Source organism: Trachymyrmex cornetzi, unplaced genomic scaffold (assembly GCF_001594075.2).
Source record: "Trachymyrmex cornetzi isolate Tcor2-1 unplaced genomic scaffold, Tcor1.1 scaffold23, whole genome shotgun sequence".
NCBI lineage: Eukaryota > Metazoa > Arthropoda > Insecta > Hymenoptera > Formicidae > Trachymyrmex > Trachymyrmex cornetzi.
Genome location: NW_017296956.1, coordinates 2,248,955 through 2,264,671, shown reverse-complemented (window position 1 = coordinate 2,264,671; position 15,717 = coordinate 2,248,955). Strand labels below are relative to the sequence as shown.

General features: G+C 33.2%; 1 protein-coding gene across 3 annotated transcripts; it reads left to right on the top strand.

The window, feature by feature from the left end:
• The first annotated feature begins 5,153 nt into the window (after window positions 1-5,153).
• Window positions 5,154-14,764, top strand: LOC108760755 (uncharacterized). 3 transcript variants are annotated; one of them, XM_018506880.1, is made up of 6 exons: window positions 5,154-5,454; window positions 10,392-10,581; window positions 10,677-10,864; window positions 12,376-12,655; window positions 12,886-13,515; window positions 13,599-14,764. In XM_018506880.1, exons 3-6 carry the CDS (start codon window positions 10,696-10,698, stop codon window positions 14,521-14,523), a joined length of 2,004 nt encoding a protein of 667 aa, XP_018362382.1. In that variant the 5' UTR covers window positions 5,154-5,454; window positions 10,392-10,581; window positions 10,677-10,695; the 3' UTR covers window positions 14,524-14,764. The 3 variants fall into 3 exon arrangements, with proteins under 3 accessions (XP_018362382.1, XP_018362384.1, XP_018362383.1); XM_018506882.1 differs by lacking the exon at window positions 5,154-5,454 and adding an exon at window positions 5,636-5,668; XM_018506881.1 differs by lacking the exon at window positions 5,154-5,454 and adding an exon at window positions 6,424-6,504.
• Window positions 14,765-15,717: the final 953 nt, after the last annotated feature.

The following is a 15,717-nucleotide window of genomic DNA, read 5'->3' as shown; positions in this document are numbered from 1 at the left end:
TTGACCACTGACTGGATCAAAATAAAAAAGGAGTGGACATTTGTCAACCCTGGTTTTATCCCCGACGCACTTTATTTATTAAAATAGATATTAAAAGAATTGATATTTTATAAATGTCAGAAATGTATAAATCATATAAAATTTTTGAGGCAATAAGACTAATAACAAATACTTTTGTACAAGTTTGTATTATTGTCAGTTACTGTTTCGACAGGACACCTGACATGTTTCGTATATTTATTTTGTAATCTATATCGTACGTACCAAAATATGAAATAAAATGTAACTTAATAAATTTTAATAAAATATAAAAATATGTTTTTATTATATATGTATCGTTATAACAAAAATTGTCGTTCTGTTTATATGAACTTAATACAAAACTTTTGTATTAAGGAAACATCCACGTCAAGTGACAACTCTACGAGTTGAATTAAAAATGTAAGTTTTTAACTTTTTTTCGATTTTAATATAGAGTCCACTGCAGCACCTTTCAATTTTGTGTCTAATACTTTAATCCTGTAAAAGGATTTTTGATTCTGTTCTGTAAATTCGAAGATTTTTATCGATTTCAATGTCTCAACAATTTGGTCACTCCCCTTAAGTAATGAATGCATTTTACAGTATGTAGTAGCAAGTGTAAATAGTGTGAACCTTGTTAGCGGATCATCGATAATTTGTATTGAAAAATGCGGCAACAAAGGTTGTATTATAAATTGTTTCATTACATCAGTGGCCTACTTTACACTATACAGACCTTCTAATAAAGCTGCATTCCGTTGCATGCATAATGCGCATATCATTTTACCTTTGTTGTTCGCAGAATGTTAAACAAGGATACATCATGCACATTATGCGATTAACGGAACGCAGCCTCAGAGTCGCGACACGAGCCGATTTGAGCCGACTTTTGTATTCAAGGTAGTAGTTTCAGAGTAAAATCTATAACAGAGAGAGAAATATATTGTATCTCTGTCTAACCTTAACACGTCTCTAACTTAATCCTAAACCTGCAGTAACGGAACACGTGTACTTACGTTGTATACGTACACGTGTAAAAAATATGATAGTAAATCAATAGCGATGCATAATATATTTGTAAAATAAATGTATAAACAAATTTTATTTTCTTTATTTTTTACATACCAGAGTATTAATTGTGTGTCTTGAAACGTGTGAAAGTTATAGAATTGAGTAAATTTATTAGATATTAATGAAATTATAAGTATTCTAGTGAATTTATTCACACTTTCATAATTTTAACTTCGTTTCAAGATACACAATTAAATCTTTAAATTTTCAAAATAATTTTGTTAAAAAAAAGGCGTTAAACTAAACAATTCTTCTCGCATGCATTATTTCGACACATAAATGTAAAGAAATTTATTTGTTAATATCTTTAAAATATTTAATTTTAATTATATTATTGAAATTTAAAAGTAACACGCGAATAGGTAAGCAAGTATAGAGCGGGAATTTCTGAAACAATGGTGTATCAATCAATCGCGCGGCTTTCTCATGTCGTGATTCTTATTATAGAATCTCTAATTTGCACCGTATGTGTTAAGGCTGTTACAGCTAGATTAATTAAAAGATACCTACAGATTAAACAAAGGTGCGATACCTATTGTATAGCGGTCTAAACGTACAGTACGTGATATACGACGCGTATAAAGATTGCTTTGACTAACCGCGAATAAAATACAATATAAAATAATAAAATTAATATTATTAAATAAAAATTGATTGATTAAATACATATGTGTAAAAATATTAGGTCAAAATGGTTTTTCATGTTTATAATAATACTTTTTGTGAATTTATCCGAACAATTTCCAGTTTAAGCAACCGATTATTTGTCCATCTTGAACAGTCTTGAACCGAAGCTGGAGCAGTACTACAAATTAAGTTGACAAGCAATTTGATATTATTGATGCAGGTTCGAATCTCGGCTAAAGTAATATTTTTTGCAATAAAATTTACAGATTTTTAAAGATGCTTTATTATCATTAATAATATTAAACTGTTTGTGACATTAATTAATTTGTGATATTATTATTCGCGAGCAGTACGCATCTTCGCTGACAAAAGGCCGCAGTAAAGATGCATTAATACTTAAATAAGAATCACATAAGAAAGAAAATAAAGAGAGCAGCATTCGGTCTGCGAAATGAGCCTTCAAAATTGGACATGTGCTCCAAGGTACATGAAATATGTTTCTGACAGTAAAATTTTATTTGAAAATTAATTCACCGGACCTGACATTTTTAGGAAAATTAAAATTTTGTGGAATATACAGGGAATATTCTCCGAATATGAAACGATATATGAATAGAACATTTATCGATTATTTGTTGCTTTTACATTCTGTAAATATTTCGGAATATTCCAGAATACTCTTGGAATGTTGTGTTAGGATTTTAGAAACATTTTACACATATTTCAAGAATGTTTAACGTTAACTGGATTAACTTATTTATTTATTATTATTTTAATTATGAGCAGAGTCCTATTAGTTTAATTAATAGATATTATAAATCTTTTGAATATCCAAAAATATAAAAACTATGACATCATTCTATGCGGTGACATGATTAGAATAAAAATCTTACTACACCCGATGCCTTTATGCAATCAAATGTCGGTCGTTATTTATGCGGTTGATGCTGGTCCCGGATAATTCTGCGACTGCGTGTCTGGCTTCGCTGGTGCTCGTCGATAACTATCCGTACGATATATCTCAGAACAGCGTGCACGTGTTGCAGCAGGTACGTATTCTATCCAACAAGCAGACTTGAAGACTATTCTGGAAATTATTGCCACGTAATAATAATGATCTAAATATTTTTTGACTTTTAAAATCAGCAGTGAAACTTCAACATTCTGTAGAAAAAAGAAATTTTGTATATCTATAAATTTTTAAATCATGTTTTCCATTTCGTATTTTTGAACCTTTGAGAAACGCTTTTAAATTATTAAATATTACATAAAAATAAAATTGTAAACAATCGTGATGGAAGTTATTGATCGCATCGCGTAGTGTTCGAGAGTTAATCTTATCGACAGGGGTACCATATATGCTTTAAGCACTATACGTGCGCAGTTTTTGTAGGATAAAAGTTAAATTAAGTTAGGATTTAATTAACTTTTGGCCATAATTCGCTTTTTTCCTTACCACGTTCCGACTTTCAATCTCGGATCATTAGGGCGCAGACCGAAAGCAGTTGAGATCTCATTTTTCATCCCGTTAACGTCGAAAATTCGCGACGCAGAAATTAACTGGTATCTACTTATTAATGACGTGAATAGAGGATTAATGGACCCTGTATAGATCTTTTTATTATTTCGCCTTACTTCTTCATGTTAAATAAAACATGGATGATTAGGATAAGGAAGACATCAACTTAGATTTCATGTATAACTGTGTATGTATAACTGTGATAGTGTTAGGGATCATACAATCCACGAACATGTTAATTAAAGATGAGGAATTCGCGAGCCCAGCGGGGCTTTATTTCGAATATACGTACTCCGAAATTCGTTGGAGATGATCCGGCGCAGCGAATCGATTTACGATCGCATATATACTCACCAACGAGATCGATGTGTGATCGAGGTGCGGGAAAAGTTCCGTTTCTTTCGTCGTACTCGAACCACGTGAGAAACTGCTTCCTTTTCGGAGCGTTCTGGTTTTTGCTCGTGCGGTGACCGATGTTGTGTGCTTCCGCAGTCGCGATTGTGACGCTGCTTCACGGCAAGATTTTCCGTCGTTGACGTAACCAAGATTTCCATCCGCAAGATGGATTATTTACACGGCAGAGAAAAGATAGGTGGAACTCGTTTTGCGTGAAAAGTCGTACACCCCATGGCAGAAGGAGAAGGTGGAAGTCGCTTTGTGTGAAAAGTCTAACGTCCTGAAGCAGAGGGAGAGGTAAGGTGGACTTCCCTTCGCGTGTAAAGTCGTATGCTCGTCAGTATACAGAAATATGACATTATTTTTAAACTTTATTTGTTAATAACTTTTGAACGAACGGTGACTATCTAAAAGTTCTTTTTGATATATATATTATAGTAGTATTTTTTATTATGTTTATGTATTAAGTATTATATGTTATTTTATGTATTATAGTATTTCTGGTTTGAAAATAATTTTATTATTTTTTGTTGAATTAACAGAAGTTATTAATATTCCATTTGGTGTAATGTGTAACCTACCTTAGTAAAAATATGATTCTATAGATTCTGCAAAGAATGTCAAGCAAGCAAAATAATTTTATCGCGAACACGCGTGCATAATGCCGTCAGAGTTTATTTTAACTTTATAAACGTTTCTATATACGCGTCTCATATTTAGCTCCTCTTTTAGAATATTCGATTAACTTGCAATAAACTTTCTTCAAGAGATCCTTTCTTGCCTAAGGAATATTTAAAAAAAAAATTATTTTTAATTTTCATTTATAATTTAAATGTATTTAAAAAATTCATAATTTTAAGCTTTTTTATTAATAAATTGAGACGTATAACTACATGTTTTATCCTTTTATACATTTTATCGTAAATCACTTTTGAATAAAATTGTGGCATAAATTTAGGCAAAATAAGTGTGTTATTACTGCAAGAAAGATTTCTTCAGTTTTTATTTAAAACTTTAAAGAACAAGCGATACGAATTATATTTTTTTACAATTCTTAATTTATTATTTTCTAATCTTTATAATTTCTAACATATTATTTATTACTTATATTAATATTTATAATTTATAACATTTTCGCTTAATTTTTAATTTAAAGATGCAGTCGCTACCGTTTTTAATCGATTTGATTTATGTCAATGGTCTATAATATATGTATATCGCGAAATCGATATCACCTATGTGCTTGTGTTTGTGTAAAAAAATAATTGATACAATATTTTTCAAAAAAACCAATAAATTTTATATAAATTAGAAAATCTGCAAGCGGAAATACTCAATTGCAAGGTTGCATTCCGGTGAGAAGTCGTGGCGCGCGCATCGCGAATTGGGTTGGCAGGCGCAGAGCCGGCAGAGCAGACCGGCGCGGTGCACGAGTGGAGACACGTTGATGGTCGTCATCGACGACGACGACGACGACGACGACGACGGCGACGGCGACGGCGACGACGACGTATGCGCAAATCTCCGTCAGTCAGTGACGGAGTTGCCTGGTTGCAGCGTGGGTGGCACGCGCGCGCGTTGGCCCGGCCAGCTCGATTCGATTAAACTTTGCAGCAGCCCTCGTTCGTCGCGAGCGGGGGTGAGACCTCGTGTCGTGGCTTGTTATATGCCGAGCGTCATTATCCCTTCGCGGGGTATACGTCAGAATCGCGTCGCGGGACAAACGTGACAATTTGTGCTTCTGCATCCAGACTTAATCGGAGGACTTACACGGGAGACTTGCTGCTTCCCATTCGTACGACGTCACGCGGGTGCGAGAGGTAATTGAAAGGAACTTCGCGAGGCTGTTTCTCATGACTGTTCGTGCGCGTGCGAATGTTGAGATAGGTGCGCACCGATTGCGTTCCGAGATATCGTCGTCTTTTGTGCCGAGAGCATGAATGTGCAATGTGTATCTTGTGTATCTTGCAAAATTACGTCGCTGCTATTTAAAAGTTCCGTAGTTTCCAAGATACCAATCTTTGGATTGTCAAGGTTTTCATTTGTTCTTTGAATAAATACCAATTTGTGAAGCTTCAATTGAAATACAAAATAATCATAAAGATAATCAAATTAATCATAACATTTAATCAGGAACAAATTACTGTTGTAAAAAAAAATCAAATTTATCAATTTATCCAAAGCTATCTGTATGTAAAATAGTACGATTCTAATTTTGTATGCAAATTGTCCTAGAAGGAAAACTCAATACTCTATAGGAGGTGATGTTATCTGTCATTTTAATTAAAAGTGTTTATACGAATATTTTTCAAACATCCTGTTTCATTTTTGAGATTTTCGAGAAAAATGTTTATATAAACGCGTGCTCCGTTTCAAATGGTTTTCGAGACTGAATGTGCAGTTGCAAAATTACTGTTAAAAAGAAGATATTATGTACTTTTTCTAATAATTCATTGTTCAAGTAATACACTTTTTAAAGTTTATAATAAATTTTCGAAAATTTAGCGTTAATGAACAAATAAAGTAAGATAACGCTCGTTTGTTTGCAAAGTAAAAATATCTTAATTTAAACGACCAAGAGACGAGCAGATAAAATATTTAAATAAATAAATTATTTGACTATTTAATAAAATAACGACGTACCTACATAATACATATATAAATGCATAAATAAGTTTTGGCTCACAGAGTTTTTATTAGCTTAAAATTAAACATAAATGATAAAAAACTTACAAAAAAATTTTAATATGTCTTTTTTTTAAACCTCAAAATATGAATATGAGATCGAGTTAATAAACCAGATAATAGTCTCCATCCGCATATAATATGGCAATTGAAGATACTTAAATATATCGTGTCCAACGATAAATGTAAGTAGTTAACATCAAAATGTAAAATTCCAATAACAAATTTATCGTTTGATGGCGAAAATCATGTTTAGTTCAATGTATAAAGTATGTTGTCAAAAGTATAAAATTAATTAATCTAGGCAGTTATAAATTCAGATTAAATAATAAAGAAACAATTAACCATGTAAACAAAAATGTTAATAAATTTAGGCAACGTATCGAAAATAAAGATTTAAATTGTCTGGTATTTATTTGTTAGTCGTTTATTGCTAGCAAGTTCCAATAATTGAGTGAAAGACGAATTGTACACATCAAAATATATATGACTTCGGAAGTTACGAAAGTATGTTCGGTAGATAAATATCTCTCGGTTATCTATCATACTATTAGAGTGTTTCGTTGGATATCAAAGTATGAATCATCCAGCGTTTTACGTCATTTAGGCCCGGTTGCACCAACGTTACTTTGACTCTTTAAGCGAGACTTAAAACTCTCTCTAGCTCATTTTAGAACCGAAAAGAGACATAAACAAAGAGAGTTTTAAGCTTCGCTTAAAATTAAAGTAACGTTGGTGCGACCGGGCCTTATACAATTAATTTATTATTTATACAATTAATTTTTTGTTTGTTTCTTTTGTTGTTTTATATGAATTATTTCCATGATCTTTTATGATGTAATGAGTTTTTTATTATTATATTTGAAACCTAAAATTTTAACGTTCTTCCAGTCAAAAGCGTGATTTGTCCTTATCATACGTTCAAATATAACTGACAATGAATGTTAGATGGATCTAACTTTATATTGTTAATGTATTCTTTTAATCTCGTTTGTTTCTTCGTCCTACGTATGAACTGTCGCCGTTCTTACAGTTAATTTTATAGATTAATTGACTATTGCAAACAAATTTATCTTTGTGTATTTTTATAAATTCATTAAGTTAATTAAGAGTACGAAAACCTACTGTGTAGATTTATTTATTATCGACGCTGCTAAGTCGAAAACCAGTTTAAAATAAGGTTCGAAAAACAATGAAATTTTTTTTTGTTGAAGTCGCCTTTTCCTCATTAATCGAACTCTGATGACTTAATATTTTTAATTTATTAACAAATAAATGTTTTAATCTTCTGTTAATGATATCAAAAATAAAATCAAATAACTATTGCCTAATAAGATATCAATACATAACTCAATTTTCTTTTTGTAAAATGAAGAATGAGACAAAAGAATTGAACAATCCACTCTAAATTGGTTCCTATGGCATTTCAGTGGTTTAAGAAAAACAGTAAGTAATGTCCAGAAAAGGTTTCTTTATGGTACCAATTTATTATAATTTTGTTATTTTTGACAATCGAAGAAAAGTTCAGAAAATTAAGACAATGATTTTCTTCTAATTCGACAGTAAATTTTAATTGGTCATGGTAACCATTAAACCTTTCAAGAATATTATTCACTCCTGGAATAACAAACAATTAGATGTCATCGACATAACGAAAATAGATAGGCAGCTTTAACGTACTTAAAATTCTTTCCTCCAAATCTTGCATAATAATATCTGCAATAATTGGGAGAAGAACCCATAGGAGTATTATAGTTGGTTTATAAATTACATTATTAAAAATAAAATAGATGATAATAAAAATTTAATTGTAGATATAAATTTATTTTTGGTAATTTATTGACTTGGTCTAATTTATTAACTTGGCCTTCTATTATTTTATATTTTTAGGTTTTTGATATGTTAAAATTTTTAATATGTTAAGATTTTGTAAAGTTTTTTATCGTTTATATGTTTAATTATGAAGACTGTGAGCTAAAAACGTATTTATGCTATTTATGTATGCTATTTAATTAAATAGAGTTAAATGATATTATGTATGCTATTTAATTAAATAGAATTAAATGATTCACTTATTTAAATATCTTATTTACTCGTCTCTTGATGGTTGTTTAAATTAGGATATTGTTTGTATTTTTCTGTTCAAAACAGGACGCATATTCATATGAATATTTTTGCTTGTAATAACCGATATCATCATCTCTCATTATCAGAATATGTTGACTTTTCCTCTTGAGACACCTTGAATGTTAGACTCATTCTATATTATTATGCAGAATTAAATTTTGATTTATTCTGCCAATTCTAGCAGCTTCTTTATTTTCTCGCAATCTTCTAAAAATACGCTAAATACGCAAGACTATTTATTTATCTATGTAAACCTATTTCGTTCTTTGAATTTATGAAACAGATTAATGTCGCGTTTTACATTTTAACGTTACTTTCGTCGACTACTGTACGCAACAATCCGCATCATTCAATGTCCGATATTCAATTATACATACACCTACACTTCCTACGGAGGAAGCATATGGAGGAGATTCATTTTTTTATCTCACCATCCGCTCTCCGTTTATGAAGTATGATATTATATATCTTCATTTCAAGGCCTTTTGTGTTTTTACTATATATGGAATATAATCAAATGAGGGGAGGGGGAATTTTTTTATTCAGTTCGCGTTGGGGATAGCTATAATATTATTTCAAATATTAAATTATTGGATAGCATTAATATCATTCAAATATCGGATTATCTTAGTAATAAAAATATCATTGTGATTTATAGTTTATTCTAGAAATCCTCAAGAGATCGGATACCGTTTAGATAAACTCTGACTGATTCGTCATATCTTTCAAGATATGCATAAGATAAAATGAAATACATGGATATCTCATTCTCTATCTTATGCATAATCTATCATTCTATTTTATGCAAGTCCTGAAAAATATGGTGGACCAAATCATGGTCTCCAATCTCTTACTTAAGGCTTTCTAGTTTATTCTAATTATTTAAAAAAATTTCTTTGCTCTTTCGGGCACACTAAATATTAGGCCTGGTCTACAATATATGGAGTAAGCTTGGTGTAAGAAGTAAGAGTAAAAATTGACAAATCACAATCGATTATTCTTCTTACATTCGACTGTGATTGATCAATTTCTTACTCTTACTTTTTACACCAGTCTTACTCCGCATGTATCAGACTTTTATACACAATAATAGAGCCTATATTTAACTCGTGAGTATTGAGTAACACCTGTGCATTATGTAAATACATTCCTGTCTCTCGATAAACTACGACTATTTTTATCCTGTCATGCACAAACGAATAAGCGGAAAGTGCGCAATCAAAATTCATATATTGACTTACACGGCACTCTCAGAGTCTTCTTTCGATAACTTTGATTAAGGCTAACAGACGGTTAACTCGCAGTGTAATACCAATAGTTGTCATAGAAGAAGAAGAGAGAAGAGAAGATGTGATACATTGAACTGATGTGTTAATTGGTACTACTGTGAGTTAATCGTTAGATTAGAGTCGTGTAAAAACCTTTATTGCATTAATGACAAAATAACATCTTCAAATTTTTCAAATTGGACGTTTCGATTCATTTTGGAGTCCTTCTCAGCAATAAATTATGAATAATGCGAATTAGTTTATCAATCCATTAATTGGAGTGATTGGTCACTTTTATAACTACGGATATTATTAAGTTTGATTAAGATCTCTTTAAACGACACTTCAATTTGGAAATCTGTGAGTGACTCCAATTAATGGATTGATAAACTAATTCGCATTATTCATGATTTATTGCTGAGAAGAACTCCAAAATGAATCGAAACGTCCAATTTGAAAAATTTGAAAATGTTATTTTGTCATTAATGCAATAAAGATTTTTACACGATTCTGAACATCGTAATCTGTGTTACATTTCATTATCTCTTTAATTATCGCTACTAAATTAGTTAAGCTGAAAGCGAAAGAAAATATTCATTGAACAAAGGAATAAAGATCTTTGATAAGTAAACATAATGTCCTATTTTTGCAACGACATTGACAACACTCGATTTCAGAACAAGGCTCATCATCGAATCAAAGTACTGCGGCTGCTCAATGACCGTCTTCTCTTGTCAAGAGGACGAAGAAGCCGAGGACGAAGACAACAATAATTCACGGAAAGACGGATGTTTATATTGCAATTGGAGATGTTATGCAAGAGACTTGGAAGACGAGTGGCGAACAGTTGAGATGTCCTTCATAAGGGTAAACCAATTGCGAAATATAACGAAATTCATAGAAGTGCGATGCGACTCGCAATGATGCAGAAACACTTTTGATTTCCCGTGACCCTGAGAAAGGCGTGACCACGACAGCATAATGTGGAAGGCGAAATGGTTACGTTTCACCGAATGCTTCTGCCGAAGGTCCGGCCTCGTTCTGGTTTTACCGTGTCTGATCATTATCATCCTTTATCTCGTTTCCGACGACGAATACGAGTACGATGTTCTACAGTATCCGTCCTTCAAGTCGTATAACATCGCTGAAGGTGAGTCTCATCTCTTTGTATTGTCTTACCTCCTCATCATTTGAGTATACTGACGTGCATTTTTGTAACATTAATATAAAACATTTAATATTACAGTTATTATATCACTAAACTGTACAATCGTGTGTTATGCACATGCTGTTTGTTGTCTAATACAGTTTGGTGTACGCGTATATTATTTATTGTTAATATTTTTATATATATTTTACAAAAATTTTATATTATTTATTATATATGGTATTTCATTTTGATCAATGTACTTGAATTTCTCCAGAACAATGCAAGATATTGAAATCCTATTTTTACGATGTTATGTAGTATCGATGGGAACATATTTTGATTAATAAGATTAAACCTTGAATGGAAGAAAATGGAAGCAGATCAAATGAAGGTGAAATTCATTTTTGTAAATGGAAACCTAATTTTTTAAACACCTTCGTAATAGCCATACTCATTATGAGCTTAACGCGTTATGACTCAAGAACATCGAAAATTAAATGGCTAATTAAATGCGAACTTACAATAATCATCCTCGTGTGTATATATTCGAACTACCGTCCCTGATTACGATAGTAGAGGGCAATATAATGTCTAAATAATCACGACACATTTGATAGAGTTGTTGGCGAAATGTTACTACTGATACGCAATAGTGTCACTGCTGAATCAGTAGTATTTAACATTATTGCAATACTGTCAATGCTAGTGTACACTATTAGATTCAGTAGTGTTACTATTGCAGTATGTTACACTATTGGATCCAATAGTAATACTAATTAATATTCAGCACTACTGCAATAATAGATGCTATTACTATTGTCACTACTGTAAATACTACTTGTATTCGCTATTGCAGTACTGATACTAATAGTATTCAGCACCATTATAGTGTAGTGGTACTATTAATATTTACCACTACTGTAGTATTCTTGTTATACTACGTTATGACACTTGTGCAATGTAACTTATATATTATAAAAAGTTCAGAGAAAAATTTAATACTTAAAAATCCATATCACACAGCAATTGATATCGATAAATTCTCTTTTCGATATTTGTAAAATTTATAAGTTAATGAAGCAAAGTTCTCATGTCATTAATCGTCAACTATTTATGATATTATTTTTGAGTAAAACAAATGGTTAAGTAATAAACCTGTATATATATATATATATATATATCCCTTAACCATTTATTTTAATCAAGTATAATGTAATCTAAATAGTTGACGATCAATGACATGAGAACTTTACTTCATTAATTTGTAAATATTTTATATATGATATATTTTTTAATATATCCGAAACATAGATGTTTTTTCCAAATCTTCGTAGAATGTCAATGTACATTCAATGACATTTTTAATATCTTAAATGTTTTCATAGATGTATTATACATAAATACTTTCATTTTTAGTGAAATCGTTGCTTATTCGTTATGACAAAATGCGCACCATATTATCGAAGTCTGAAGTCTAAGATGGAATTATATCGAATTATGTTTGGCGATAGGCATGGTGGATGGTTATCTCGTATGGAATCCGAAATGTCATATGCTGTCCAAAAAGCCTTTGGATCCGTCCATCGCGAAATTCGTGAGGAAGGAAAAACTGGAGAAATGCCCGAACGATCGTGTCCTTTCGCAAATTTCAAGGGAACCTAACGGCAGCGTATTTCTTTCTCTCGATCCCTCCATAAAAACCATGCATAGCGACGTTGCCTGCTGCTGGTCATCCGTAGTCAGGCCCAAAGTGGATAGGCCCAAGAAGGACAACTACGACTCTACGATATCGTAAGATTTATCATCGTCATTCTTTGCATTGAAAGTTTCAGTGTCATCTTAAGACATTCAGGTGCATTTAATCTGCTGAGAAAAAATTAAGGGGCAAGAATTACTTTGTTTATTTATTCACGATATAATATAAAAAAACTGTACCTGAAGAGATCGAAGTCGCAAGCTATTTGGCCTATACGATTAGAATTTTTCCTGGAAAACATTTGCCGATCCTTTCTTCCCAATAGAGTCAAGCAGTGCGAGAACTTCACCGGACAAGTGATGCTTCCACGCGAAATGGAGGTGGCGTACGTATCATGCAAGGTGAAGGCGAAATCGAAACCCAAAGCGAAGACGAAGAATACGAAGCTGTCAACTAATACGGTGTATGAGAACGTTCACGCAATCTTGAACCCGGAGAAGGTACGCGAACGCATAGATCACAATGGCAGCCAGCCCGGAAACTTTTCAAGAAAGTTGAGCGTGCTCGTCCTCGGCATCGACAGCGTTAGTCGGCTAAATTTCTACCGAGCTATGCCGAAAACCGAGAGATATCTGCGCGAGACTGGCTGGATTGGTCTAAAAGGCTACAATAAAATCGGCGACAATACGTTTCCGAATCTGATGGCGATTTTGACCGGTCAGACACCACAACAAGCATATTCTCGGTGCAAGCCGACAGTGGCTTACAAACTCGACAACTGCCCTTTCCTTTGGCACAACTTCCGCAATGCTGGCTACGTCACGGCCTACGGAGAGGACGAGACTATCCTCAACACATTTAACTACCTCAAGGTTGGCTTTGTCGAGCCGCCTACGGATTACTACTTGAGACCCTATATGCTGGCCAGCGAGAAACTTCTTAAAATCAAGAAAAGGTAATGAGTTAACTATTACCGTCCAAAGAGAGCAATATGATCTTTTTGCTGATTGATGAAATTTTCGTTCGCGCTGTTTGCAGATTCAACATGAAATACTGTACGGGTCCCAAATTAAGCTTCGAACGGATCTTCGATTACGCTGTGAACTTTGCCCAAACCTTCGTCGGCGTGCCATACTTCGGATTCTTCTGGACAAACACGATTAGCCATGACAATATGAACGGCATTTCGTCGATGGACACTCGTGTGTTGAAGAAATTCGAGTTTCTAGAACAGGAAGGAATACTAAACGACTCGATGATAATCTTCTTGAGTGATCACGGTATGCGCTGGGGCGAGTTTCGCAACACCTTTGTCGGCTGGTACGAGGAGAGATTACCGTACATTTACATCTGGTTACCCGAATGGTTCCGCCAGAAGAATCCCGAGGCCCAACGAGCTCTTGCGGTGAATCAGAATCGACTCACCTCGCCTTTCGATCTCTACGAAACGCTACGGGAGGTTCTCGCCATCGGAGGTGGTGATGCTGATTCCAGTCCAGGATGTTCCACCTGCCAGTCCCTTTTCGCGCCAGTCCCTAGAGAGAGGGGCTGTCAGGACGCAGGTGTGGTTTATCATTGGTGCACTTGCACGGCTTTCAAGTCCATTAACGTTAATAACAGAATCGCCAACGATGGCGTGCAGAAGTTCCTGGATCATGTTGAGAGTATCGTAAAAAATTACAAGGACAAGAAGGGCCGGCGACTATGCGCGCGGCTCAAGCTAAAGAAGGTGCACCGGGTGGATCAGGTGATCGACTTTGGCACGGATAATCTGTCCAGCATCACATATTTCTACATGATTCAGACAACTCCCGGTAACGGTAATTTCGAGGTAACCATCAGGTATCACGGTGATGGCAATTATACTCTATCTGATAGCGAAGTCAGCAGAATCAATCCTTACGCCGTGAGCGCCAGGTGTTTAAATCGCGGCATGAAGCAGTATTGTCACTGTGTAAAGTAAACATGAACTCACCAAAATTTGACTTTATACGCGTTGTTACAATTTTGTACTTCATTAATATTCCGTTGAATCCGATCGAAAAGAGTTAACTTTTTTAAGCTAGAAAGCCTATAACTGGTTTCGAAAAAAAAAACGCTATTCCTAAGTTGAAAATATTTGACGGTGAAAAATATTCAGACGTTACTTTAAATAACTTTCCTAAAACGTAAAATCTTGCGATGCATTGCATTGCGATGGTGTTGCAACAAATTTTCAAGTTTATTTTTGTGTTAAATTGTACTTTGCACGTGTTTTTTCTATAAGGATCGGTTGAACTTAATTACTTTAGTAAATATAACTATTACATAATCTTGAATCGATTTTTGTGAAAATATGTGAGGCATAGTTTTACTGATTTGCTTCGTACATATCGAACACAAAGGTTGATTGCCTCATCTCAAGGAATTAGGGACCTGAGTGTGGATATACGTGGATAGTTCGTTTATCAAAAATAGCTGAGACTAGAATTTTCCAAAGTCTTAATTTAACATTTAAATAATAAGTGATAATATATAGTCAACATCAATGAGTTAAATTCATTGATCTTTCTAAATATGTAAAATTATTATTAACGAAATGGAAATTAAATATAAGCTAAGTGCCAAAAATTATTATGACAAGAAACATATGATGTTGCATATGTTTAAATTTATAAAAAAGTATGCTACTAAAGATATTTAAAATGTTATATACTTGTGCAATTCTGGGTAAATTTTTGACAGTTAGCTGATATTTGTATCCATTTTCCACTATCACATGTATATGTGTAGTTTAACAACGAAGATATAATCATGAGAGAACGAGCATTGTGTGAAAAAAAGTTGAATTTAATACCTTGGTAATTTCGTACAATAATAGTACCTAAGTTATCGTACATATCTTATCAGAAGGTGTTCATCATACGGGATAATTTTTTCCATGCATTGTTGCATCACGATTGATTGCGAATGTACGACACAATGTTCGTTCGAATCAATGTACATTAAAACTGCATGAAGTACGATATAAGTATGTGAAAGACATAAGAACGTATCTGGAAGAGAGGATGATCGAATATACTTTCGTGGTGACATATGATGCTCGTCCTTTCTTATAAATATGTATCACAAGGCATTAGTCGTAGTTTGTAAGTAATGCGTGTGCCTGTCTTACAAG

Excerpts from the sequence above, each read along its gene's own strand:
- LOC108760755 (XM_018506880.1), top strand. The coding sequence starts at position 10,696 with ATGTGGAAGGCGAAATGGTTACGTTTCACCGAATGCTTCTGCCGAAGG. Across the intron at positions 12,656-12,885 it reads AACTACGACTCTACGATATC|AGTCAAGCAGTGCGAGAACT; the intron begins GTAAGATTTATC and ends TCTTCCCAATAG. Across the intron at positions 13,516-13,598 it reads CTTCTTAAAATCAAGAAAAG|ATTCAACATGAAATACTGTA; the intron begins GTAATGAGTTAA and ends CGCTGTTTGCAG.